Below are 27,975 nucleotides of genomic sequence, written 5' to 3' on the forward strand. Positions count from 1 at the left end.
TAAAAACTTATTCTTTATCATTATTGGGTGGCTCCTTATTAATATATCCAACTTTTAGGCGTTTATTACTGTTCGTATATGCGTTTCTAACATTTATCTTGTTACTTGTTATCGACAATTATAATTTGTTCACCTCCATAAATAATTTACTGTATATAGTACTACAGTACAATACATAATACGATGGATGCTGAACAAGTATGTTTTATTTTTTGTGCTTCATTTATATCTAATTATTTTGTTTAACCTGATAACTCCTTTCTATGGTATATTTATAATTTCAATATAATGGATACGTAATTTACAAATAAACGACCTAACAATTGTAATTAGTGGCTTGTGTCACTGTTGATTGGTGAATGAAATAAAAATACCCTGCCTAAAGTCCAATTATGCACTGAATTTAAGTTGCATTCGTTTCATGAATTTCAATTAAATAAATCATTTATCTTGAATTAACTTTTATCAATACTTCATTCTGCAACTCAACAACTCAAATAATTAACAGAAATTGCAGAAAATCATGAATATTTTCACCTATTCTAATTACCTACTTTATATGAATAGTATTAAGTATCAAAAATATGATGTATGTTATATCGTAATACATTTTAAACTAAACAGTTTACTTTACATATAGATTTTGGTATATTCCATCTTATCTAATAATAATAAGTCATTTCTATTGTATATTTATTATTTCCGAATATTATATTTATGGAAAAATATTTACATAATAATAGTGTATATATAGTGTCAATCTGTTGAGTCTTGATGAATGAAATAATATGAAATAAAATATTGTTGCAGAATGTTAACTACTGTATACTTGTATTGTTATAGAATAGGGTTAATGGAAGTTCATCTATTTTGTTATTTGTAATATATGATAAAAGACACTAATATATACATTTTATTTGAAAATAATATAAATTTGTGCCACTGTTATACCCTGGTCAAAGTCAACTTTTAACACATTGAAAAGTCGAAGTTTAAGAATTTAAATTAAAAAAACACCACAACAAAATGAATCTAATTCAATTGTAGACAAAACCAAACTTGTAATATATACATAAAAACATTGTAATATTAAACAATCTCCACAGCCTCTTAAAAACCATGACACATCATAACAAACTTAGACAATTGCTTCTAGCCATTGATCTGTAGCCGGTTTTCTTTGATTTTGTCAAGAAGAACATCTCTTAATAGAGGGCCTTCATCTTCCCCTGAAAGAAAAACAATTTAAACATTATTATCAACATGTTTGTTAAGCTCTACACTATCAAACTAGTTTGATCAAAAAGTGTGATGCACCCAACTATGGTAGTGATATGCTTAAATATGGTAGTGATATGACATCATCATGTCCATATATGGCCACATCACATTTTGTTCACATCAAGTTTGATAGTGTATAGTAGACAGATCATTAGACAAAGTAAATGAATCAATTTTGTAAGATTAAAAAAAAAGATCAACATCATTTACAATTCAGTTTTAGAATGGTCGTACATAAATGGCCAACACAGGGCTTGTCACAGGTCAAGTCCTTTATCTGAACAAAGGGATGTCAAACCGACATTTCACCAAATTTATTCTATTGGAAATGGCACAATAGTAAAAAAAGATTACCTGAAAACATCACAGGTACGCATTTTTCTCGACATTCATCATCACTTTCAATCAATTCCATAAGTTTCCTGACAAGCAAGCGGCACTGCTCTTCACGTTTTTGCGAGTCAAAATCAGTTAATGAAGGCATCTGGAACAGTGTATCAATGATGGTCACATATTCACAAATGGCATAGTGCGACTGAAAGAAGAAGACATTTTTACATTAAAAAAAGCATTGACAGATAAAAAGGTTTGTTTTTTTACATTCCTGCAACAATGTTTAGAAGATTTAGTCACTCTCTTGTGGTAAAGATTGATAGAACAACAATAAATGTATGTGATCTATTTATACTTACTTCGCCTTTTTCATTTTCAATTTTGTAAACTGAATTAACATAAGGTCTGTCTTTCACACCTGCACGATCGACATACAAAGTAGGTAGCTTGCCCTCAAAAGTAATTCCTCTGTGTTTTTCACTCTCTCCAAGTTTGGAAGGAATTTTACAGTTGAGAGGAATAATAGCATAAAATTTGCTTTGCAAGTTTCCATCTTCATATTCTTTTTTCCACCTTTTTTCATCTTTCTTAATAGTTCCTTGAAGATCTGCAAAAAAAAAAGAAAGAAAAAGCCTATTTTGTAAATGTGTAGCCTAACTGGGCACAGATGTGGACGATCTACACAATGGTCATCATACAGCTCCAATAAACTTCTCTCATTCGTTTTTTAAGGACAGGTTGAAACTAACCAATACACCAGGGTAACCCCTACTCTATTTTGAAAACCAATGCTGTTTTTTTTCTAAATATAAAAAATAAAGTTTGAAGTTAACTATTCTGAAATTGTAAAAGGAACGAATCTTAAAAATGCACTAAATTACAAACCTTTCAGAATAATTTTGAGATAGCCAGTGAAGTAACTCCATGCTAGGCCCTGTGCGACATAGACATTGCTAGATTCATGGATTTCACTCAGTTCAACAACTGATAGAGTCTGCAAAGTTTAAAATAACAAGTGCATTACTATAAATGTCACTGAATAATAAAGTTTAAGTACTGTTAAATAGGCTTGATGAGAACTAGCCTACTGAGCACAAAAAGGTTAGTTAGCCTAGAATGGTGTTTAATAGACATTCTGTCAGGCTAATACTAAATCAATTAAATCAGTAAGCACTTGGAAAATCGGAAACTATCCCAAAACTAGACATTTTCCAAATTCCTTTCTATCTGCATAAGCAGTGAAACAGATTCCCATAAATTTGGACATTATCGCCTGTAAAGGCTGTTAGTATGCTTTCATGTATTTTGATACAAACCTCAAAACCCAGTATGTAGTTGGTAATTAAGTTAATACCAACGGATGTTACAACAAGCGGCCAGTACATTACAAAATGGTTATCAAATAGTTCTTTATCCATACTTCTCATCCAATGCACAATAAGCAATGAAATCCAAAGTCCTACCCACGATTTTAATGTCCAGAAAACTTGGTAGCAGTTCTTAACTAATGTGTGAAATGAGTTATTATGACGACTTTTTATGTGTTTTAATTCCTCTACCATCACGAAAAAGCACTGGAGCCATTTTACAATGATAGCACTGTAAAACACTATAGGCAGAAAAAATACCAAGTGGTAGATATTAAGGAAGTACAAATCAGGTTGGTCAAGCTTTGATCCATTCACGGATATTTGTTTAATTCTTTGCAGTGGAACAACTGGTGCCATCCACCCCAATAGAGCAACAAATAAACCAACAAAAACACATGCTGCACATTTTTTCCATTCTCCTCTTTTTCTTGACACTTCTCCAAAGCCGTAGTTTGATGAAGATGAATTTCTTAAAAAAGAAATTGATTAAAAAGATAGTGTTACCATGTTAAATACTATTATAAATAATCATGATGTGTAGTTTTTTCTGCGATGATAACTAGTAATTGAGACTGTTGATTTATACTTATGTTTTGCCCAACTCATATACATCAGTACTTGAACGATTTGCATAATTTCCAAATTTCGATAAAAGTATCTAAAAAACTTACCCAGGCATTTTGCAATTCTTTGATCTCTATTCAATTATATCTGAAACAAAATGTAAAATATCGTCATTGTCTGACATATAGGAAAATTACTTGTAGCGACACCCATTGAAATGCAACTGATCTGTAATGGGCGGTACTAAAATGGATGCCTATGGGATATAAACCAGCGGAGTCCAAGCGGTGTCAGATGAAATCGGTCGCGCTTGAAATCGGTCGCGTTTGAAATCGGTCGCGATAAAATCAACTTCCGGTATTTTGTATGGCGCGCCGCTAGAGCTATATTTTTTATTATATCGGTCGCGTTTGAAATCGGTTGCGTTTGAAATCGGTCGCGCTATTTTGTATGGATCGAGCAGGATGCATGCTAGAGCGGGATATACATTTTTCGTTTATATAGATTTAATTGATATTTTTTAGGAACTAGATTATTTATGTGGATATTTTTTACTTAATAAATATTTATTATCAATCATTAAATTAATTTTTTTTTTGTATTTCACAGGTCTCGGAGAAGGGCTGTGTTATTTCAAAATGGCCATTTCTAAACACGTTTAAATATTATATTATTAGGCATAATGTTATATTAGGCATATAATAATTTACCTCTATTTATATGTACTGTAATTAATATATTATATAGAGAATATACGTCTGTCGTGTCTTTTATTATGCAAACAATTACGTATGGTTTTAGGATATTAATAAAATATATAGATAATATGCCGTTATAAATCAATCTACCGGCCTACAGTAGGACTATGATGTACAATGATAGATGCGAGAATAATAATGTATGGAAAATGTGGACACGATTCTCAAAGAGGTAATCTGCACTGATATTTAAACATTTAGATTTACGAACGGCGTATGAATGTGAGACACTGAGTTGCACTTACTTAATTATTTACATTAAATGATTATTATAAATGAAGAAATAAAAGATATTCAAATTAAAATCTATAGTATCGCCGACGTATATACGTAAATTCGTATTTTTCATACTGTCGAATTATAGAAAAAGTGCTTTATTCGGAATTATTATGGATAAGCAAGCCTGTGAGCTACAGCGATTTTAATTGCTTTTGCTTATCCTTGCCTCCTTATATTTCCACGTGTCTTGATTTGGTTACCTATGTTTTAAATGTATTTCGATTTTAAAGGCTAAATAAAGAATGAATGAATGAACATGATCTCATAATCGCGTCGAGTATCTATAACTCATTGGATCGTTTCACAAAAATACGTGCAGGAGGCCTATAGACGTTTCAAACATATGGTTATTAGTAATAGACGTCATCTTTACCTCGCCATAGACAACGATCGTACATGTTTTGTCCATGATTTGACACACTACAAGTGCGTGTTTTTTAAAAAGGGGAAACCCCGTCAGCAAAATAACGTATTGTTACAGGAAACAGCTGCACGATCATAGAAGGCCGCATCTCCAATATGGCTTATTCGGGGGTTTATTTCAGTAACTCGCCTTTTAACCATCCGCATATAATGATCATTTTACTAAAACTATTTTAAACATTAGAAATAAAAATATACACGTGATTTGCCTCAACAATAATCATTATACACTTAATATTATCCTACATAACGGATAGAAATAAAATAGAAATAAAAACAATGTGATCGAATAGTATGTTGTTAACGACATGGATATGATATAATCTGCCACAGTATGCATAAGTATAAAAATGGATACGCTGGCTTTACGGGCTATATTGTAAAAATTATTGTTTTAAAATAAATTGTTCTCTGTGACGTAATTGTTTGCATAATAAAAGACACGACAGATGTATATTCTCTATATAATATATTACTTACAGTACATATAAATAGAGGTAAATTATTATATGCCTAATATAACATTATGCCTAATATAATAATTAAACGTGTTTAGAAATGGCCATTTTGAAATAACACAGTCCTTCTCTGAGACCTGTGAAATACAAAAAAAAAAATTAATTTAATGATTGATAATAAATATTTATTAACCAAGTAAAAAATATCCACATAAATAATCTAGTTACTACAAAATATCAATTAAATCTATATAACCGAAAAATGTATATCCCGCTCTAGCATGCATCCCGCTCGATCCATACAAAATAGCGCGACCGATTTCAAACGCGACCGATTTCAAACGCGACCGATATAATCAAAAGTATAGCTCTAGCGGCGCGCCATACAAAATACCGGAAGTTGATTTTATCGCGACCGATTTCAAACGCGACCGATTTCAGACGCGACCGATTTCATCGTAAACCAGTCAAGCGAGTAGGCCTACTACCATTACTACTGACTCACTTGCTAGCCTAGCCTGGCTCGGGGCCTGGCTATACAGCTGAGTTTAGTTAATATAGTATGGTCTAGTCTATTCTTAAGCTATTTCTTTCGATTCAGGTAGAATCAGTGAATACTACTTACATATTATCTGCTTAAGCTTATCTTCTGTATGCTTTAATAATCAATAAAATGGATAAAATATTAACAGACAATAATGTCGAAACAAAATTGTTCGCTGTTCTCTTTTGGAAAATCCCGACATTTCAAGAGTATGGACGGCAAAATCCGCCAAAATATACATACTACATCACCAAAGTAGTTCATACTACTAATTATTTATTTCTTAATTGTGTACTTCGTTTATTCTCTGTTTGTGTTTGTATTATGACAGCTATGTTATGTTTCTTTTCTTGAAAACTGTAATTTCAGACAAATTTGTTGGGACCTTGTGCATCATAGAATTGACAACACAAATGTCACTAAAAAGATCCAATTGGAAATTGCCGATAGTATACCGCTCTTGTATTTGCACATGCACCAATAAAGATCACACAAAACAATTCTAAATCGATACATTTATTGATAAAAATTTCTTTTTTTTCATCACAGAAACACCACAGTGAAATTCTGGAAATTAAATTTTGTTTGTAGGGTATTTAGGATGATTCACCTGCAGGAATACAGATGTCTGTTACAACTGTTCTATTTATTTTTTAAAAATCTGTAACTCCTTTCTATGGTATATTTATGATTTCCAATATAATGGATACGTAATTTACAAATAAACGACCTAACAATTGTAATTAGTGGCTTGTGTCACTGTTGATTGGTGAATGAAATAAAAATACCCTGCCTAAAGTCCAATTATGCACTGAATTTAAGTTGCATTCGTTTCATGAATTTCAATTAAATAAATCATTTATCTTGAATTACCTTTTATCAATACTCCATTCTGCACCAAAATACATTTTAGCAAATATTGACATTATAGACTTGAAACACAACAACTCAAATAATAATTAACATTCCAGCAAATCTTGAATATTTTCACCTATTCTAATTAACTAGTTATTATCGAAAGTATTATATATGTTATATAGTAATACATTTTAAACTAAATAGTTTACTTTACATATAGATTTTGGTATATTTCATCTTATCTTATAATAATGTAAGTTCTTTCTATTGTATATTTATTATTTCCGAATATTATAATTGTATAGTGTCAATCTGTTGAGTCTTGATGAATGAAATAAATGAAATAAAAATAATGTTTAAAAGAAATGCCCAACAATTGTTGTAAAATTTTAACTACTGTATACTTGTATTGTTATAGAATAGGGTTAATGGAAGTTCATCTATTATATTCATTTCTATTATACTAATTGTTTTTTTATATGAAAATGGTAATTGGTGATTTGTTCCACTGTTGATTCTTGAATAAATAAAATAGATAAAATAAAAATACCCTGGTTAAAGTCAACATAATACATAGAAGTCTCCTTCACTTACACTTTTAACACAGTGAAAAGTCGAAGTTTAAGAATTTAAATTAAAAAAACACCACAACAAAATGAATCTAATTCAATTGTAGACAAAACCAAACTTGTAATATATACATAAAAACATTGTAGTATTAAACAATCTCCACAGCCTCTTAAAAACCATGATACTGCCCATCATAACACATTCAGGCATTCGCTTCTAGCCATTGATCTGTAGCCGGTTTTCTTTGATTTTGTCAAGAAGAACATCTCTTAATAGAGGGCCATCATCTTCCCCTGAAAGAAATGCAAAAAAATTATTAACATGTTTGTTAAAGATATATTGTCCCCCTAAAAAAATATTTTTTGTTGTTTGTTATTTTAATGTCACATAATAGTTATTCACTCTCACAAAAAATTGGGTCTGAAAAAAAATTATTTACCTGAGAAAAATGTAATTTAAAGCAAAAAATGGTCAAATTGTCTGGAAGACAATGAGTTTTTGGGTAATTTAACTGTTTATTTTGTCTTTTTATAGGTGAAATAATTTTTTTCCCCCGTTTTTTTTCTTATGGAAGTGAACAACTTCATTAAAACTGCAAAATGGCCTATTCAAAGTCCGATTTTAAAAATCCTTATTTTTCATGATTTTGGGGGACAATACATCTTTAAGCTCTACACTATCAATCTAGTTTGACCAAAAAGTGTGATGCGCCCAACTATGGTAGTGATATGCTTAAATATGGTAGTGATATGACATCATCATCTCAATATATGGCCACATCACATTTTGTTCACATCAAGTTTGATAGTGTATAGTAGACAGATCTTTATACAAAGTAAATTAATCAATTTTGTAAGATTAAAAAAAAAAGATCAACATCATTTACAATTAAGTTTTAAAATGGTCATACATAAATGGCTAACACAGGGCTTGTCACAGGTCAAGTCCTTTATCTGAACAAAGGGATGTCAAACCATTGTTAACCGACATGTCTCAAATTTCACCAAATATATTATATTGGAAATGGCACAATAGTAAAAATAGATTACCTGAAAACATCACAATTACGCATTTTTCTCGACACTCACAATCACTTTCAATCAATTCCATAAGTTTCCTGACAAACAAGCGGCACTGCTCTTCGCGTTTCTGTGCATCAAATTCAGTATACAAAGACATCTGGAACAGTGTACCAATGATGGTCACATATTCACAAATGGCATAGTGTGACTAAAAGAAGAAGACATTTTTACATTAAAAAAAGCATGGACAGATACATTTTTTTTTACATTCCTGCAGTAAACAAGAGACAATGTTTTGTAGATTTACTCACTCTCTTGTTGTGGTAATTAGATTTATGGAACAACAATAAATGTATGTGATCTATTTATACTTACTTCGCCTTTTTCATTTTCAATTCTGTAAACTGAATTAACATAAGGTCTGTCTTTCACACCAGCACGATCGACATACAGAGTAGGCAGCTTGCCCTCAAAGGTAATTCCTCTGTGTTTTTCACTCTCTCCAAGTTTGGAAGGAATTTTACAGTTGAGAGGAATAATAGCATAAAATTTGCTTTGCAAGTTTCCATCTTCATATTCTTTTTTCCACCTTTTTTCATCTTTCTTAATAGTTCCTTGAAAATCTGCAAAAAAAAAGAAAGAAAAAGCCTGTTTTGTAAATGTGTGGGAATAACCTGTGTCTCGCGGTATAACTGGGCTGAATTGTGCACAGATGTGGCCGGAAACTCATACATTCCGATTAAGAAGTAACACATCTGGAAAGGTTTGTGTTGTTCACCGGAACTTCATTTTAAAAGTTAATTTCCTTCCAGTGAGTGACGAAAGTGAAGCAATCGAGACGTCGTCTTCTGCACCTACACCTTCTGACCATGGTGATGTCATGACAGATATAACGGATCATGATGCATCGTAAACGAACTCTGAACAACCAGCTATTTGGAAAGATGTGGATCTTATTCAACCTTATGTCCCTGAAACTGCAGTACCGGAATCTGTTGATACAATATCCATAGAACAACAAGAAACACCATCTATAAACCCAGCTGCTTCTACCCAGGCATCTGTGGAACCATCAGAAACTTCTCCTTCAACTCAGCATGATATCAGTCCTGTCGCAGTCGCCATGGATCATACTGATGATGATAACTCCTCAGGAGAAACACCTTCAGAACCAACTTTAAGTCTCCGACGTTCAAAACGTGTAATTAAACCGCCAGACCGATACGGTTTTATTTCCAAGTGGCTCTGGGGAACCCCTGCACTAACATCCCATGTGGGTTGTTTAGATGTTTGATTGTTTAAACTGTATTAATTTTGCTTGACACTTAACTTGTTTTTTTATATAATTATGTCTGAGAGAAGACAATTTTACTTGATCTTAATTTTAATTTCAATAGTTTGTTTAATTTCGTTACCTTTACTGTATACTGTATCTTTTGTATAATGTTTTTTTAACTTAGTTGTTTGCCATGTGTATGGCTTTTGTTATGTTGGTACATCACCTTGTGTTGGGTGGGATTGAACCTTCGAGTAGTAATCGCAGGATTTCGAGAAACTTCTGAAGTGTAAACAGGCACTTCTGTACACCGACTATTGTGGGTATGGCCACCCTTCAATAGTAATCCATTCGGATAAATTATTATTGGTTGTTTCTAATAATTCTGCATAACCTGCTCTCATTGGTTCAATCAGGTACAGGTATGCTGTTATGATACAACAGTTTCGTTTTTTTTATAAATGCCATTTAGTTAAGTTTTTTTATGTAATTTTCTATGATGTCATTTTCATTGTATGAATCGTGACTAAATGTACCGGGGTATTTAGGTTTAGGTTAATGCATTTGTATATCACTGAGATTTAGCAGATAAATGGGGGGTGAGTGTAACAGGTATGCTTATAGTTTATACCCAAATACTTGAATGATTTATCTGCTGAATCTGACTTGAACCTGAGAAACCTTGTGGGAACCATTAAAGGAAAAGCTGGAATGATAAGTGACCATGCTATAAATAGATAAGTCTCCTCATCCAAGTAGCGGGAAAATGGTCATGAATATTTAGTGTATAATGTTTCAGTATGGGTCAGTTCATAAATGGACAAGGGATTTTGTCAATTTATTTGCATTATTAATAGTTTCTTTTTTTTGTATAAGCTAACTTTTAAATTGATAATTACATGTGTATGACTCGAGTTACAGATCGCTCTGTAAACTACGAAATAATGTTATGGTAAATGTATATACCATCGGTTAAAAATTGTCATAGTACCCAACTGGGAATGGATGACAATTACTAGTGCCTAGCCCAAAGTGAAGGTTTTCATCTCCTTCCGACTGGTTACTAGGTAAGCATCTATATTGTTATCTCTCTTAATTTTAGAATTGTTTTAAGTTAATATAGTTGATTAGTTATTTGATTGTTATACTAGACACAACGCAATAGTAGCCTATACTGTCGTTTATGATATGATCGATCGATTACTGATATGTTATTTTAAATAGTAACACTGTTTTTGTTATATCTCCTTCCGACTGGTTACTAGCTTCAATAAAAGAAAAAAAAAAAAACTGTCTTTGTGGATGATTTTATTGTGTTTGTGCCAGTGCTGCAGCTCCGGAAAATACTACGCGATACAGCTACAACGCTAAGTAGTACGAACCTGTTACGCACAATATTCATCGTACAGCTTCCAATAAACTTCCCTCATTCGTTTTTCCAGGACAGGTTGAAACTAAGGGTAACCCCTACTCTACTTTGAAAAGTTAAAAAAGTAATGAATCTTAAAAATTCACTAAATTACAAACCTTTCAGAATAATTTTGAGATAATTGAAGTAACTCCATGCTAGGCCCTGTGCAACATTGATATTGCTAGATTCATGGATTTTACTCTTTTCAACATCTGATAGTGTCTGTAAAGTTTAAAATAACAAGTGCATTACTATAAATGTCACTGAATAATAAGGTTTAAGTAATGTTAAATAAGCATGATGAGAACTAGTCCACTGGGCACAAAAATGTTAGTTAACCTAGAATAGTGTTTAATAGACATTCTGTCAAGCTAATACTAAATCAATTAAAGCAGTGAACACTTGGAAAATCAGAAACTATTCCAAAACTAGCCTTTTTCCAAATTTCTTTCTATATTTCCTTAAAATAAAAATGTCGCCTGTAAAAGCTGTTAGTATACTTTCATGTATTTTGATACAAACCTCAAAACCCAGTATGTAGTTGGTAATTAAGTTAATACCAACGGATGTTACAACAAGCGGCCAGTACATTACACAATGGTTATCAAAAAGTTCTTTATCATTACTTCTCATCCAATGCACAATAAGCAATGAAATCCCAAGTCCTACCCACGATTTTAATGTCCAGAAAACTTGGTAGCAGTTCTTAACTAATGTGCGAAATGAGTTCTTATGACAACTCTTTATGTGTTTTAATTCCTCTACCATCACAAACAAGCACTGGAGCCATTTTACAATGATGTTGCTGTAAAACCCTATAAGCAGAAAAAATACCAAGTAGTAGATATTAAGGAAGTACAAATCAGGTTGATCAAGCTTTGTCACATTCACGGATATTTGTTCAATTCTGTTCAGTGGAACAACTCGTGCCATCCACCACAATAGAGCAACAAATAAACAAACAAAAACATATGCTGCATATTTTTTCCATTCTCCTCTTCTTCTTGACACTTCTCCAAAGCCGTAGTTTGTTGAAGATGAATTTCTATAAAAAAGAAATTGATTAAAAAGATAGTGTTACCATGTTAAATACTATTATAAATAATCATGATGTGTAGTTTTTTCTGCGATGATAACTAGTAATTGAGACTGTTGTTTTATACTTTTATACTTTATACAACCGAGAGTTGTTAAACTTTCAAATATTAGGCCTACCCCCTGTTTAAATATTTCATATTTTAATTAGATGTTTTGGCCAACTCAGTACAGTACTTGAAAGATTTGCATAATTTCCAAATTGAGACTTACCCAGGCATTTCGCAATTCTTTGATCTCTATTCGATTATATCTGAAACAACAAGTAAAATATCCTCATTGTCTGACATGTATATATAGGACAATTACTTGTAGCGACACCCATTGAAATGCGACTGATCTGTAATACTGTGTATGTCTACAATGTCAAGTGTATGGGCGGTAAAATGGATTCCTATTAATATCTTTGCCAAAAACCTTTGCCAGCTACGTGCCCTCTCTCAACTTTCCACCACCACATATGGGAGATAAACCAGCGGTTATCAGACAATCGGGACCACAGACGATCGGGCCCACTTCAAGACGATCGGGCCTATCAAGGGTGAAAAACGATCGGGACCAGAGACGATCGGGCCCAATTAATAAGATGATCGGGCCCAAAACATTCTCAGAAAAAAAAAAAAAATTAATCGATTTAAAGTCAGAAAAATATGAAAATATGTTTTACCGAATCAGGTTTAACCTGGGATATAAAATTGCTATGACAACATATACATAACAAAAATATAGACAACCTTAAACTGGCTGATCCCGGTTGTAAATTTTACGTGTCAACGAAATATGTTTGTTTTTATATCTATTTCATTGAGGTATATTCAGAGTGTCATTCTGACGACTGGAGCATTCTCTACTTTTACGGAGAAATAGAAAATAGTATTACGGTAACTGGTCCAGTGGACCAAATTTAGCACCGGTGGAGCACAGTGATATAAAATAGAAATAAGTCACTAATTTTAATATATTTTCGTATGTTAATACACTGCGCTCAAGTGGACCCAATTTGGCACCAGGGGAGCACAGTGATATAAAATAGAAACAAGTCACTGAATGTTAATATCTTTTTGTATGTTAATACACTGCGCTCAAGTGGACCCAATTTGGCACCAGGGGAGCACAGTGATATAAAATAGAAATAAGTCACTGAATTTTAATATCTTTTTGTATGTTAATACACTGCGCTCAAGTGGACCCAATTTAGCACCGGTGGAGCACAGTGATATAAAATAGAAACAAGTCACTGAATTTTAATATCTTTTCGTATGTTAATACACTGTGCTCAAGTAGACCCAATTTGGAGCCAGTGGAGCACAGTGATATAAAATAGAAATAAGTCACTGAATTGTAATATCTTTTCGTATGTTAATACACTGTGCTCATAATTAATAAAAACGTAAAATATTTTATAAATTGCTTAAATTAAAATGGCAGTGGTTTTTTTCTGAAATGACTGGACCCTACTTGCCCCAACCCATGTATCGTCACCCCGGTCCAAGCCGTTTACAACGTAATTATAGCCCTATAAATCATGGGGTTATACTGTATTTTAATAGAAACGCAAAATTGTTGTAACGTTTTTAAATTGCATAAAATGGGAGCTAGACAGCATGGACCAGGGCAAGGGGTATTTTTTGTGAAATCACAGGACCCTACTTGTCCCAACCCATGTATAGTCTTCCCAGTCCAAGCCGTAAGTATACCGTAAAACCTTGAAAAGAAGCCCATGGGCTTCTTCTTTTTTTAGTGCTCCTGGGTGGGCTTCTTTTCGAGATGGGCTTCTTTTTGAGATGGGCTTCTTTTCGAGAGTACTTTTGCAAACTGTAGAGGGGGGCTTCTTTTCGAAATGAATGCTGTAAATTTTGTGAATTTCTACTACAAACAATAATATGACTTTTGAGACATTTTTTCAACCATGAAATTATGTTTAATATACCAATTAAAAACAATATAAAAAGCAAAAAACAGTCCTATGATTCACCGTCAAATACAATCATTTCGTCATCGTCATAAATGTATGATAAACACGATCATACATATTAATTATTATCATCAGTCTGCATCACAAGTATCTGGCATTAAATTATCCTACTATAGTAACTCTTAATCACGTGTTTGTATTGTTTATTTCTGTTCGTTTGACCTACATTCTTAATACAGTATAGGCCTAGTAGTCTATCTCGAAAAGAAGCCCATACTATCTTGAAAAGAAGCCCAGAGGGCTTCATTTCTAGATGGGCTTCTTTTCGAGAGTACTTTTGCAAACTGTAGAAGGGGGCTTCTTTTCGAGATGGGCTTCTTTTCGAGGTTTTACGGTAATCATTTAATTAAATTATTACACATTTTGCGCCCCATACATGTGAATGTGATTGTCGAACAAGTAGCCGGCGGAAGGATCTAAATCTCCCTACTCCAATCCAGGAGTTCTTCTACGCATGTGTAGATATCTACTACGTCATCATATATATATCGTATTTTACTTGCGGTCCGGCCATGTAGTATTTACTCGCACATCGCTATTTTATACCGTATTACTTAAATATATATCGCTTTCCCAGACCATCCTCCTCAGCTATATAGGCTAATACACATGAAATTATGAAATTACATGACATTTATTATTTGTCATCCTTCAGGGCAGGTATTGTATGATTCCACTCTACATAGCCGTATACCTGCCCTGACGTATGACAAATAAGACATTTATTATTTGTCATCCTTCAGGGCAGGTATTGTATGATTCCACTGTACATAGCCGTATACCTGCCCTGACGTATGACAAATAAGACATTTATTATTTATCATCCTTCAGGGCAGGTATTGTATGGTTCCACTGTACATAGCCGTACCTGCCCTGACGTATGACAAATAAGAAATTTATTATTTGTCATCCTTCAGGGCAGGTATTGTATGATTCCACTGTACATAGCCGTATACCTGCCCTGACGTATGACAAATAAGACCGTTATTTGTCATCCTTCAGGGCAGGTATTGTATGATTCCACTGTACATAGCCGTATACCTGCCCTGACGTATGACAAATAAGACTTATTATTTGTCATCCTTCAGGGCAGGTATTGTATGATTCCACTGTACATAGCCGTATACCAGCCCTGACGTATGACAAATAATAATTGTTTTATTTGTCATACGTGAGGGCAGGTATACGGCTATGTACAGTGGAATCATACAATACCTGCCCTGAAGGATGACAAATAATAAATGTCTTATTTGTCATACGTCAGGGCAAGTATACGGCTATGTACAGTGGAATCATACAATACCTGCCCTGAAGGATGACAAATAATAAATGTCTTATTTGTCATACGTCAGGGCAGGTATACGGCTATGCACAGTGGAATCATACAATACCTGTCCTGAAGGATGACAAATAATAAATGTCTTATTTGTCATACGTCAGGGCAGGTATACGGATGTACAGTGGAATCATACAATACCTGCCCTGAAGGATGACAAATAATAAATGTCTTATTTGTCATACGTCAGGGCAGGTATACGGCTATGTACAGTGGATTCCGGAATCATAGTAGGCATAGATTATAGTATTCGTTTACGTTGATTCTCCTTTTTCCTACAGCATAAACATAACCCGATTATGATATCTAATAATATCTTTTTCAAAAATGTTTGGTAGGCCTAAACTTTAATTCCATGTATATTAACCTATATAGCTGTGGGATGTCTGGGAAAGCGTATTTAAGTACTGTAATACGGTATAAAATAAGCGACGTGTGAGTAAATACTGCATGGCCGGACCGCAAGTAAAATACGATACATATATGATGACGTAGTAAATATCTACACATGCGTAGAAGATCTCCTGGATTGGAGTAGGGAGATTTAGATCCTTCCGTAGCCAGCCAACTTCACGCCGGTGTGACGAAGCGGACCAACTGGTAAGACTATCGGGCCCAACACATAAGACGATCGGGACCGCAAAACCAGCTAGTGCGCGGGGAGGTAGGCTAGGTAAAAAGAGTAGAGACCGTCACTTGCTAGCCTAGCCTGGCTGGCTATAGGCCTACTAGTTTAGTTAATATAATATTGTCTAGTAGATTCTTAAGCTATTTCTTTCGATTCAGTGAATACTACTTACATATTATCTGCTTAAGCTTATCTTCTGTATGCTTTAATAGTCAATAAAACGGATAAAATATTAACAGACAATAATGTCGAAACAAAATTGTTCGCCGTTTTCTTTTTGGAAAATCCCGACATTTCAAGAGTATGGAAGGCAAAATCCGCCAAAATATACATACTACATACCAAAGTAGTATAATAGTATACCGCTCTTGTATTTGCACATGCACCAATAAAGATCACACAAAACAATTCTAAATCGATACATTTATTGATAAAAATTATACTGTAAAAATATATTTCATTATGATGCACTTTATAATAAAATAAAATACAATGTATAAAAATTTCTTTTTTTTCATCACAGAAACACCCCAGTTAAATTCTGGAAATTACATTAAAGCTTTTTATCATTAAAATCTTTAAAAAGTGGAACATTCAGGGTTTTTGGGCAGGACATGATGGGACCTAAAATCAAGACAATAACAGCAAAATTAGGACAGTTGTAATCACACAAGTTAGGGTATTTAGGATGATTCATCTGCAGGAATACAGATGTCCGTTACAACTGCTCTATAATGTTGAAGCAAAAATGTAGTCATTATATAGTGTTATATTTATCATTGTAGCTTGTAAATATTATGGTAATCTCTTTATAAAGTATAGGCCAACATTTCAAATACATTATATTTATACAGTACTCGATTCTTACTTTCACAAAGTCATTTTTTTTCAATGAATCTGATAACCAGGATCCTGCCTTTGTACATACAATAAATTACCTTTAGCATTTAAGGATTTATACTAGCTGTAAATTTGTAATGGTTATTTACATTAATATTTCTCATAAAAGTTGTCTAAGCCTGTGTAGGCCCTGTGTATCTAAAATCAAGATTTTAATCAACTTAATGTACAATACTATTTAACATGATTTATCATTAATTATAAAATTATATATTACTGTATTGTAAGCTTTTTATGTTGTGGGAATGAATGAAGAAAACTTAAACAAAATGACCAGTAAACTTTTAATGCAAGTTATTAAAAACAACACCTCATCACAAGTTTTTAAAACCTTCTAATTGTTTGTAAAGAACTTTCGCACCTTTCCACACTAACACTCTAATTATTAGCCTGTACCATTTGAATTTAAACTTCCCTTAAAATATATACATATATGATACATATATAATAGAAACACTACAGCTTATTATTATTAATAATGCTGAAATATATAACAAGCAATAAGTTTTTTAAAACTTAGGAATGCAAATGTCTTCAACTTTAAACTAAACACAGCATGTGTTATGCATGTCATTATGGTCTACATTACTCACTTAAACTACTGTATACATTAGTCATAAAATGTTCTATTTTGACTGTTTTACACTACTTTTTAAAATTGATAAACACACATCCATGCAAAATCAGGAAGGCAGGTGGCAAGGGAGGCAAATGTGTATATTAATATTATCTAAAATTCACCAATAAAAATGTAAAATGTATACAATGGTCCTCAGCCGTTCTAACTAATGGAATTTGTATTAAGCTCTGTCTACCCTATCAAACTAAAAAAGTGTGATGTCCCCAAATATGGTAGTGATATGCCCACATAATGGTACTGATATGACATCATCATGTCCATATATGGGCACATCATATTTTTTTGTCACATAAAGTTTGTAGACAGAGCTTTAGGCTTTCAAATGACCCATTCAGCCACAGTTCAGTGCTTGCCATAATCTCCACACTATCAGATGATCATTATCACACCAGATGATCACCTCCACACTATCAGATGATCATCATCACACCAGATGATCATCTCCACACCAGATGATCATCTCCACACCAGATGATCATCCCCACACCTGATGATCAGCATCACACCAGATGATCATCTCCAAACTATCAGATGATCTCCACACAAGAGGATGACCCTCTGCTCTTTTTAAAAATGGTACCGAGTCTTTATATAACGTAATGTGTGCATTCATGTAGATATGATCAGTATGAGGCAATAACAGTATCTTATTTGAGGATTCAAACCATATATAATGGCTTTTTACATGCTAGTCCGATTTCTTTATTGCATTCTTCATTCAGAATTTGTATTCACGTAAATATATGTACTGTACTGTACTATATAGTCACCCTTTTCCCATAAACAATATTTTTAGGGTGTTGTACATTCACTGTTTTTAGAAAAAAAAAAAATTTTGTTCTTTTCAAATGCATTTTTTGTTTGTTTTATTACCGTTACATGTCAAGCTATATTATTATTATTTATAATTATCATTATATTCATATTATACCCTCAAATTGGTAGTGCATTTCATTTACAAATTTCTAGCTTTAGAAATTCATTTTTTTTATTTGTTTTTTGGTTTTGAGATGTCAACAAAATCGTAGTTGGCGGATGATAAGAGGTTAATGTCGGTGAGAGACATAGAACGCCTTTTATATACTTCAGGATAATCTAGAAAATTTAAAAAAAAAAGATAATTTAAAAATTATACAGTATATAGAAATATTGACAAACATAATTTAATGTAAATATTTTTTTAAAAATTTAGGTTATAGTAATATAAGTACTGACATTGATTTGGAATCTTGCGAGTTGCCATTGTAAATTGTTACGTCGGTGAATTATTATTGTTTAGTATTGTTTCACAATATGTAACAAAGTGGAGGGGGTGTATTACTGTATTACTCAATACATATTATATACTAACCATATGGATCTTCTTCTTCATCTTCATCAATCATTTCTTTCTTGTTCATTTCTCTTATATCAAAAGATTTTCCACCAAAGCTAAGAATAAGAATATTAAAATGTAGACTTGTTTAATTTATCTGTTATGTTATCTGCTAAAATTTATTTAGGCATAACATAAAACATGATGAAAAAGGGGGAAAGAGCAGAGAAAGGGGAGAGAGCGGTGAAAAAGGGAGAGAGTGGAGAAAGGAGAGACCGGAGAAAGGGGGAAGTGTGGAGGAAAGCATCATTCAGGGTAGAAAAATCTTACCATGTCAACGTGAATCTATTTCTAGTTGAACCTGGGTTAACATCCATTGACAGCTGGTTGTCTGCTCCTCGATTAGAACGGATATGAGGACGGCGAGCTGGTACTGTTGAAGGTACGTCTGAGTCTTTGTCACTTAAGGACTCAATACTACTACATGAAGAGTCCGGCATAGAGACCGATTCATCAATATCACTACATATGGTTTTCCGCTGTAATGTGGCGTAAATATTTCCGGAACGTAAAGGTGAGCGTGCAATTGGGGAGCAGGCGCCTATGGCATCAGAACGCTTACGGAATGGACTCGGTTCACTGTCTGTAGAATTATGTCCAATGTTGATATGCAGTTTTGGATTGGAGCAGACGGTTCCTGTGGATTCGGCTGTTGACTTGTCATCCATGGAATTACGAGGTGACCCTCCTTTTGAAGACCCCGACTGCTGAAAAAAATATTATAGCTATTTATGTATAATCCACAACCTGAGGGAGAGCATAGAGATATTGTATTAAACTATATTGTAGTGAACTATAATATTTCTGTGGGAAGGGGATGTAAAGCTCTGTCTACACTATCAAACTTTATGTGACAAAAAAATATGATGTGTCCATATGTGGACATGATGATGTCATATCACTATCATATTTGAGAATATCACTACCATATTTGGGCACATCAAACTTTTTTTGTCAAACTAGTTTGATAGTGTAGACAGAGCTTAAGTCAAAAGAGGTATATGATTCTAGTACCGATCAGTAGCACAAATGTTTTTGACAAGATTCAGGAATTTAGGATTTAACTAAATAGGATTAGGACAAGTGATAAAGTTGCCAAATTGCCTTTCGATTTAGTGATCACTTTAGTAATAAACAAAATATTTACCGAGCCACCTGCATAACCAAGATCTGGACTTACACCCTACAAGATAAATAAAATAGAAAAAGATATAAAATTTATGGACATGGTTGAATAACAAATTTATATGTAAGCCTATCTAAAGAACTGTCTTAAAACTGGAATTCAGACATCAGAAACTTAAATAAATTTCCCGTATTAAAAAGCATAAACATTTTCATGTAGTCTGTAGTTTTGTAAACATTTACAGTACAGTATTGTATTCAAATTTGCATTTTTACTCACTTATGAAGCCTTTTTCTGAACATTTCACTTCATACACTTATTTTGGGAGAATTAACTATATATTATAATTTACCTTTTTTCTTTTTGGTGTGCCACAATTTATAGCTTTTGTTAAAACACTTTTTTCATGTACGAGGGTCATATTCTTGTTGTGAAGTTCTTGCACTTTGTACAACAAATCCCTCTGTTCTCGCAAAAGTGAATCGATGTGTGTTTCCAATGAGTTACGGTCTTCTCTCACCTACAAGAAAAACAGCATCTATAAAGCATAACTAATGATAATAAGAAACATTCTATATTTCAATTTTTTTATTATTCATTTCCACAATATAATAACATACAGGATAATAAATACAATGAAGTAATCATGTGGGGGGAGGGTCATACAGTATAAGACTTTAAGTTTGACCCACCCCAAGATATTACATTAAATACGAATACGAAAAAGAAGAAAACAAAAATACATAAACTATATAATAATAAATAAAAGAAAACAAAGCTACAATTTTAATTTAAACCACTTTATCCGATCTTAACTGGTCTTATGAAATATATATTTAACAATCATCATATCTTGAAAGTAAATTTGTGTTTGAGCAAAACAGTGATGAGTGAATGATAAACAGTAATAACATTGACTTTGCATTCATTTTATATTTCATTTATGATGGAATAATAGTATTCTGTTTCGCTATTATGTACTTGTCTGAAATGTCCATTCATACAAACATCACATCACCATTTAATAAAATGTATTAAAACTACCACTTTAACATATTTATTGATTGTTAGTAGGATAAAATGTATTACCTTCTTTAAGTCTTCTTCTGTTCTGTCGGAATGTTTAATATTTAGTTCATGAAGTTGTTTGTATCGTATTGCTTCTCGTTCAAAATTTTGACAAGTGAATCGAACATCTTCCAGGTCACTCATTGCCTGTAAATAATATGTATTTGTTTACAGTCACAGTCAGACAATTTGTCATAGCATAGAGAATGGTTAGCTCTGTTTAATTTTATATATTTTATTTTATTCAATCAAAACCAACAGCGATAATTACCGCCACTTACAGGTTTGAAACATAAAACATCAAAAATAGTTAACAAACAAATACATGATTAGATAATTAATGATAAGATAATGAGGTAAAAAGAAGTCTAAAAGTTGAGTGTTTGCTATCAACTGCTTTAAAGGGGGATTCCGTGTTTAACATTACTATTCAAATATATAAAATATAATTGTTTGTTTCTTGGGGTGGGAGAGTGCAGCTTACTTACCGTTATTCTCTCTTCTTCTGCAGTGTTTAACTCTTTCTGTGTGTGTTGCCACTCTTCTGCAAGACGTTCACATTCTGCAGTTTTGTCTCGTAGATCGTCACGTAAAATTGCAACCTCTACATCAACACCCTGTCAAAATTAAAAGCACAATAAAATGTACATAAATATGATACATTCAGAGTTTATTAAATAAACCATTATAAAACATATAAAATGTTTGTCTGTCTACACTATCAAACTATTTTGACAAAAAAAGTGTGATGTGCCCAAATATAGTAGTAATATGCCCAAATATGGTAGTGATATGACATCATCATGTCCATATATGGGCACATCACATTTGTTGACACATAAAGTTTGATATTTTTACCTTGGAATCTGTGTACGCTGCCAGTTCCCGACGTAGTCTTTCAATCTCCATTTCCATTGACCGTGTTAAGTCGATGGATGGGCTACGTGTTAACACTTTAGAGTTCCTTGATGACTTGATAATTTCATTTTGGATTTTCTGATGTTCTTTATACCCTTCAAGTTGACGTTTCAAATCTGTGATCTCCACATTGCTCTAGAACAAAGTAAAAGTAAATTTGTTTAATACATATTGTCATCACATAAATATATTCCTTACTAAAATATACAAAACTAAATATTCATTTATAATAATTCGTTTATTCAATATTCAATAAATATTCTCCACACATATTAAAAATACATCAAATAATAATTATATAAACATGTAAGATAATAATTAATAAAAAACATAGTTGTGGTTTATAACTTTCTTGTCTACGGCCAATCCTAATTGTTGGTCCTTGCAGAAAACGTAATGTGTTTTATCTTACACTTCTTAGACGTCGCTGTATGGCTTCTTTTTCTTGTTGCAATTGGAGAGATTTTGCCAGAATGTTTCTTTGTTGTGTCGTTAAGTCATTCAACTCATGTTGACTCTATTAAATGAATCAGAAAAAAGTGAATAAAAATAATAACACAATAGAATAAAAATGAGAATTATTAGGATTAATATAGAGCAGAAAACCCTAAAAATGCTCACAATTTTGTGTTATATACCAGATGGCAGTAGTAAATATTTACTGGACATCAAGATGTATTGTCCCCCAAAGATATAAAAAATGAAGATTCATAGAAAAAGACTTTTAATAGGCCATATTGCAGTTTTAATCACTTCGGTAGAAAAAAATTATGTTTTCACTTATAAAAAGACAAAATAAACAAATGAACTTCTAGTTAATTTGACTATTTTTTGCGATAAATTAGTCAGGGAGATCATTTTTTTTCCAATCCAATATTTGGTCATAGTGAATAACTGTGATTAATGTCAACAATATTCAACAAAAATGTTAAACAATTATTTTCATATCTTTTTTTTAACTAACAATTTGTATTGCACCTACCATAGCTATTGCTTGTTGCAACTCATCAAAACGCTGTAATTTGATCATGTTCTTATTATGTTTCATCTTCAGGATGTCGTTATATCGCTGAAGTTCGTTGACCTTACGTATTAAGTTCTCATTCTCATTTTTATAGCTTTCAACTTTGCTTGCCATCTTTGCGCTTTCAAACGCTAAATTCTTTATTAAATCCTGATGTTGTCTACATGTTTCTCCCACTAATGGCTTCTCCTCAGGTCCTAGAAAGCAACAAATATTATTTAACTATTAATTTTTTTTTCATTTATAGTGACACTAACATTAGATATTAACAAAAAAAATTTTAGATGGGCTTTTACACAAAATCAACACTTTTACAAAGAATACCATCATATCTTAATATATGTAATATTAGCATCTTTAAATGCAACCTAAAATCAATGTGACCTGAACTAAATAAAAAATATTCATATTTTAAAAAAAATCAGATGTTTATCAAAAATTCCCCAAATTGTTATCCGTTTCATATTTAGTTACCATATTTCCTCCATCTTTTGGAAATCAGCCAACCAAACGAATACAATTAGAAAGAAATGTGCTACAATGGAGATCATGAAATTAAAACCCTAAGGCAACCCTGGATTTGAAGGTTTATAAAAGATTTTCTAGAACCTCTGAGATATCTCCACGTTCTAAACATATCTGCAAACTCATAATGTCAACAATTGAGGCAATAATATGGAATTTTTGGGTGAAATTCTACAAATAAAAATAAGTTAACTGAGAAAGCAACAAGGAATATAGTAGGGTTCGGTCATTTCTGCTGTGAGCAAATAACTGGTTAAATGTCATTAACATAAAGGTTAAAACACACAATTGATTGGATGTTGGGAGTGCAAATTTTACAACAATTAATATACTATACTTTTTAATTTCTTGATACTTTGTCTTAAATTGTGTCTTGTGTGTGCATTATAAAGTTAAGATTTAAAAATATATATAAAATTGTATTACAGTTTTTACAATGAAGTATCATCAAGTAAATAGAAATGGATTAGAAAAAAGAAATTCTATGTTTTTGTCATTTTCTGTTAAATCTTTATGATGATCTGAAAATTGATTCTTGAAAAAAAATAAATAGATTCCTTTGCTTAAAGGGTTTTTTTTGATGATCCAATACATTTGAGTGGTCGAGAATAAAAGCTGAACTGATTTAAGAAACCCAACAGTTCTTTTCAAAACTATACTGTGGTGTACCGCAAACTTTATTTAAAATATAGATATCAAGATTACCCTTTTCACTAAAGACTCATTTTAAAAGGACAATACACTGTATGATCTTTAAAAACTAATTCCTAGCATTTAAAAGCTTTATCTGGTACCATAATAAGGAAAAGGAAATCGAAATGACTGCAGCCCACACAGTTTCAACAACCAAGGATGTTAACAATGAGGCCATAATAACTTCTTTAGCTTCTAATACATTTCATACACAAAAGTACATTACTTTGCAAACAATCAGGTTTAGTAATCAAAAGCACAAATACAACCTGTTATTCTGCATACGAATTATTAAATATTTTGTATTGAGTGTAGCCAAAAATAGCAACACTTTGTTACTATCATTTTTAAAAGGAAACTGTCAGTTATTTGTAAAGAACATTTATTAAACTGAATATTTTAAAGTGGGGATGGAACGGACTGCTACAACTGTCGACATTGAAAAAGAGATGAAATGTACCATTTAATTATGGCAAAGGTGTCAATAACTGAAGCTTTCCATTTGGCCAATGTAAACAGTCTAAGGTTTTTGAATCTTTTGTAGAATGAACAGAATGAATAAAGCTCTGTCTACACTATCACACTTTATGTGACAAAAAAATATGATATGCCCATGGACATGATGATGTCATATCATTACCCTATTTGGACATATCACTACCATATTTGGGCAAATCAAACCTATGTCCTTATTTTCTGCGGAACATGTGCATGGGATCTTCAAATCAAAATAAATTTCATACCTTTCTTCTGTAAACAGACATGAACACAACTGTTGGCATGTTCAGTTTGTGTTGATGTTATGTTCAATATTAAGATAATTATAAGAACACAATCTGCCACTTTTCTATGGAATGACAAACCTGTCTTTTCACTAACTCTAAACATATTGATAATTACGTATAAACTACTAGGGTATCAATTACATTTATTAAACCTATTTATGCTCAATTCATCCTATCAAACAATGCTCAATATTTCTTCTTTTGGTGCATTTGTTTTATGATAATTGCTCACTTTCTAGATAAGGTAAATGCCACATTTCAACTGCTGCACCAATTAATGCTAATACTTCAGCACAATTGGCTGAAATGAGTAGTATTAGTAGTATAACTATTATTTAAATGCCCTCTCTATAAACTGTACCAACTAATCTATGTATTTCACTTTTGTTTTGAGTCTGGCATCACCAGGTACTAAAAACAAATTGATTCATATCCAATAATTTACAAATAAAAAACAAAAATAAAATGACACCAACAAGGAAGAAACCTAATATTATTAGGGTGATCTGCACCCGCATACAAACCAAAATCAAGTAACTCCCCATTGCTTCTGTAACATCTCAATTTCAGATTTAATGAAATAAGGGACTTGTAAGCAACTGGAAGCTGCCACATCAACTGATAAGAATGTACAGTACAGGTTATCATGTTTGGACAACTTTTTCGTTGAGTATCTTAGGTGTGGAATTAGTACGTAATGAACACGCTTACATTACAGATTAGTTAATTACCGTAAATCTTCTAATAGTAACCCACACTCTAAGGCTGTGTTTATACAACACCCTAAATTTTAACACGTCTTTAATTTTTAGCGTGTTGCACGGGCCGAGGTCAACCCCACAAAAACCTTGCAATTATACATTAAATCGTAATACCGTGTTATACCATAGTTCATAATCCTATAGTTGTATATATACTCGCATGCATTATGAATTAATATTAGTTTATTAAGGATTTTAATAAAAAGGATGATTTAGTTTAAAATTTAGTTTATTCAGTTATTGATTTTTTAAATCTGCTTTTGAAATTAGAAAAAAAATGTTTTAGAATTAGGATAAAACTATGCTACATTTTGCCAAATTATGCCAACATTTGATGAGCATTAATGTTAAGTGCTAAATCAGTTAAAATATGCAAAAAAGCACAATTATCTACTAGATTTGGTCAACATTTTCACAGCACATACTTATATTTAATGAGAGGTCAAAACAATACCCTGAGGGCACTTCCAACACGCCAACAGCAACCGGGAATCCACAAAATTTTAGGATTCAGCCAAGTAGCCTTTTTTGCAATTAAAATCTCATTACACGGAATCTCTTCGACGTTTATACAACACACTTCTCGTAGGCGTGTTGAATATGTGTGTAATAGCGTGTTGTATAAACACGCCCTAATAGTAACCCCGCTTCTAATAGTAACCCACCTTATAAGTCTAATAATAACCCACTACTCTAATAGTAATAGGGGTTACTATTAGTCACAAAAACTATTGATAAAACGACACTAAAATCAACATTTGTGTTGCTTTTAACACGATTTATTCCTTAAAATAGGCATGGTTGAAATGACAATAGCACACAGTTAGCATAAGCTGTAGTTTGAAACTAGTAAAAACTGTGACAAGTTAGTTAGTCAAGTCAATTTCTCAAGACTGAGAAATTTGCTTATTTTATATTTTTCTTTTCATTATGAAGACTGGCCGTATTTTGAAAATAAGGAGGTAATGCATGTTGATCTCTGGAGTGGGGGAGGATTGAGTGTTTTTGAGTTTATAAAGTTAGCCAAGTTTAACCAAATTTGTTCATTCGTACTGTTTTATTATTTTGCTATAAGTTGCTGACCGGAAAGTAGTAACCTACTACTCTAATTGTAACCCCCCTTCTAATAGTAACCCACCCTAAAAAACAACCCATGGTTACAATTAGAAGATTTACGGTAACATTTACTGCCGGCCACCACCAAAGATTTCTGGATTGAATATACCAATCATATTGTATGATTACAAAGTACATACAATAGAAAGAAGGAAGACAACTTTTTTTTTTGCGGAAGCCATTAGAATCAGACTATATCTATATGATTTCCTTATTATTCTCCTGAGAATACAACAGAATTGTGATTTGGGCTCAAGTATGCCTACTAAGTTTTAGGAAAAATGGTTTAATTAAACACAGTGGTTTGGGAGACTAATGGCTAAGAACTTACCATGCGAAACTGGTTCTTTTCCAGACAATTGTTTATACAGTTCAGGATACCTTGTCTCAAGGATCCCGAGGAACACTTTAAACCCCATTTTTCCTTTGGTTGCTAGTTTATCCAAAAATGCACCTTAAAAATAAAATTAAAATAGATTGATATATTTCTGATGTGTGATGCAATTATTAGTGTGTTCTTTATTATTTATATTTAGGGCATTTAAAGAAATTCCAGAAAACATACTCAAAATACAAAAGTAATGGACACTTAAAATACAAAAAGAATGGACTTCTGTGTAGCTTTGACATTGTAATACAAAGTTATTCGAACAAATGAGTCTAGAATTCAAGAAAAAAACCATCTTCCTCAACACAACCTAGTACTAACTGCTATAGTATATATAGAAAATAAACATAAACACGTATATATATATTTTTAAACACAAACTAATGTACAATAAACTTACAATCCAATGTTCTCCAAAATCCAAGGCAAAAACTAAAAAATCCAAATTTTACAGTATGTTGAATCTTATTGAAAT

The 27,975-nt window shown here is 32.3% G+C and overlaps 3 protein-coding genes across 8 annotated transcripts in view; all 3 read right to left on the minus strand.

Annotated features, from left to right (window-relative positions):
• LOC144841232 (stimulator of interferon genes protein-like) overlaps positions 1-6,206 on the minus strand; it is a 35,391-nt gene extending 29,185 nt beyond the window's left edge. Inside the window, exons 1-7 of one of the 2 annotated variants that reach the window (XM_078697491.1) lie at positions 6,092-6,206; positions 3,656-3,695; positions 2,931-3,453; positions 2,500-2,608; positions 1,974-2,221; positions 1,636-1,816; positions 1,145-1,229 (exon numbers count right to left, since the gene is read on the minus strand). In XM_078697491.1, the coding sequence (XP_078553617.1) occupies positions 1,153-1,229; positions 1,636-1,816; positions 1,974-2,221; positions 2,500-2,608; positions 2,931-3,453; positions 3,656-3,663 (1,146 nt within the window). In that variant the 5' untranslated portion in view covers positions 3,664-3,695; positions 6,092-6,206 and the 3' untranslated portion in view covers positions 1,145-1,152. Of the gene's footprint in view, positions 1-186; positions 1,230-1,635; positions 1,817-1,973; positions 2,222-2,499; positions 2,609-2,930; positions 3,454-3,655; positions 3,696-6,091 lie in introns of those variants that run through there. The other variant, XM_078697489.1, reaches the window with a different exon arrangement.
• A 304-nt stretch (positions 6,207-6,510) lies between these two features.
• On the minus strand, positions 6,511-16,465 carry LOC144841233 (stimulator of interferon genes protein-like). Its single transcript, XM_078697492.1, has 7 exons — positions 16,354-16,465; positions 12,456-12,495; positions 11,670-12,192; positions 11,264-11,369; positions 8,836-9,083; positions 8,488-8,668; positions 6,511-7,731 (listed from the first exon to the last, which is right to left on the minus strand). The coding sequence occupies exons 2-7, from the start codon at positions 12,461-12,463 to the stop codon at positions 7,655-7,657; spliced, it is 1,143 nt and encodes a 380-aa protein (XP_078553618.1). The 5' UTR covers positions 12,464-12,495; positions 16,354-16,465; the 3' UTR covers positions 6,511-7,654.
• Positions 16,466-16,589: 124 nt separating this feature from the next.
• LOC144839407 (caspase recruitment domain-containing protein 11-like) overlaps positions 16,590-27,975 on the minus strand; it is a 30,099-nt gene continuing 18,713 nt past the window's right edge. For 4 of the 5 annotated variants that reach the window (XM_078694741.1, XM_078694743.1, XM_078694744.1 and 1 more), the window contains exons 3-13: positions 27,444-27,566; positions 23,191-23,429; positions 22,621-22,725; positions 22,149-22,343; positions 21,779-21,907; positions 21,312-21,437; positions 20,575-20,742; positions 20,244-20,279; positions 19,367-19,803; positions 19,073-19,152; positions 16,590-18,816 (exon numbers count right to left, since the gene is read on the minus strand). In XM_078694741.1, the coding sequence (XP_078550867.1) occupies positions 18,710-18,816; positions 19,073-19,152; positions 19,367-19,803; positions 20,244-20,279; positions 20,575-20,742; positions 21,312-21,437; positions 21,779-21,907; positions 22,149-22,343; positions 22,621-22,725; positions 23,191-23,429; positions 27,444-27,566 (1,745 nt within the window). In that variant the 3' untranslated portion in view covers positions 16,590-18,709. The remainder of the gene's footprint in view (positions 18,817-19,072; positions 19,153-19,366; positions 19,804-20,243; positions 20,280-20,574; positions 20,743-21,311; positions 21,438-21,778; positions 21,908-22,148; positions 22,344-22,620; positions 22,726-23,190; positions 23,430-27,443; positions 27,567-27,975) is intronic. The other variant, XM_078694742.1, reaches the window with a different exon arrangement.

Source organism: Antedon bifida, chromosome 4 (assembly GCF_963402885.1).
Source record: "Antedon bifida chromosome 4, ecAntBifi1.1, whole genome shotgun sequence".
In the NCBI taxonomy this organism is placed as follows: domain Eukaryota; kingdom Metazoa; phylum Echinodermata; class Crinoidea; order Comatulida; family Antedonidae; genus Antedon; species Antedon bifida.

What these genes read in the sequence shown, in the direction of transcription:
- LOC144841233 (XM_078697492.1), bottom strand. An exon ending in TCTCAAAATTATTCTGAAAG is followed by an intron (nt 9,084 to 11,263) that starts GTTTGTAATTTA and finishes TTTTTTTTGCAG; the next exon opens with ATTTTCAAGGAACTATTAAG. An exon ending in CGTAATTGTGATGTTTTCAG is followed by an intron (nt 7,732 to 8,487) that starts GTAATCTATTTT and finishes CATTTCTTTCAG; the next exon opens with GGGAAGATGATGGCCCTCTA.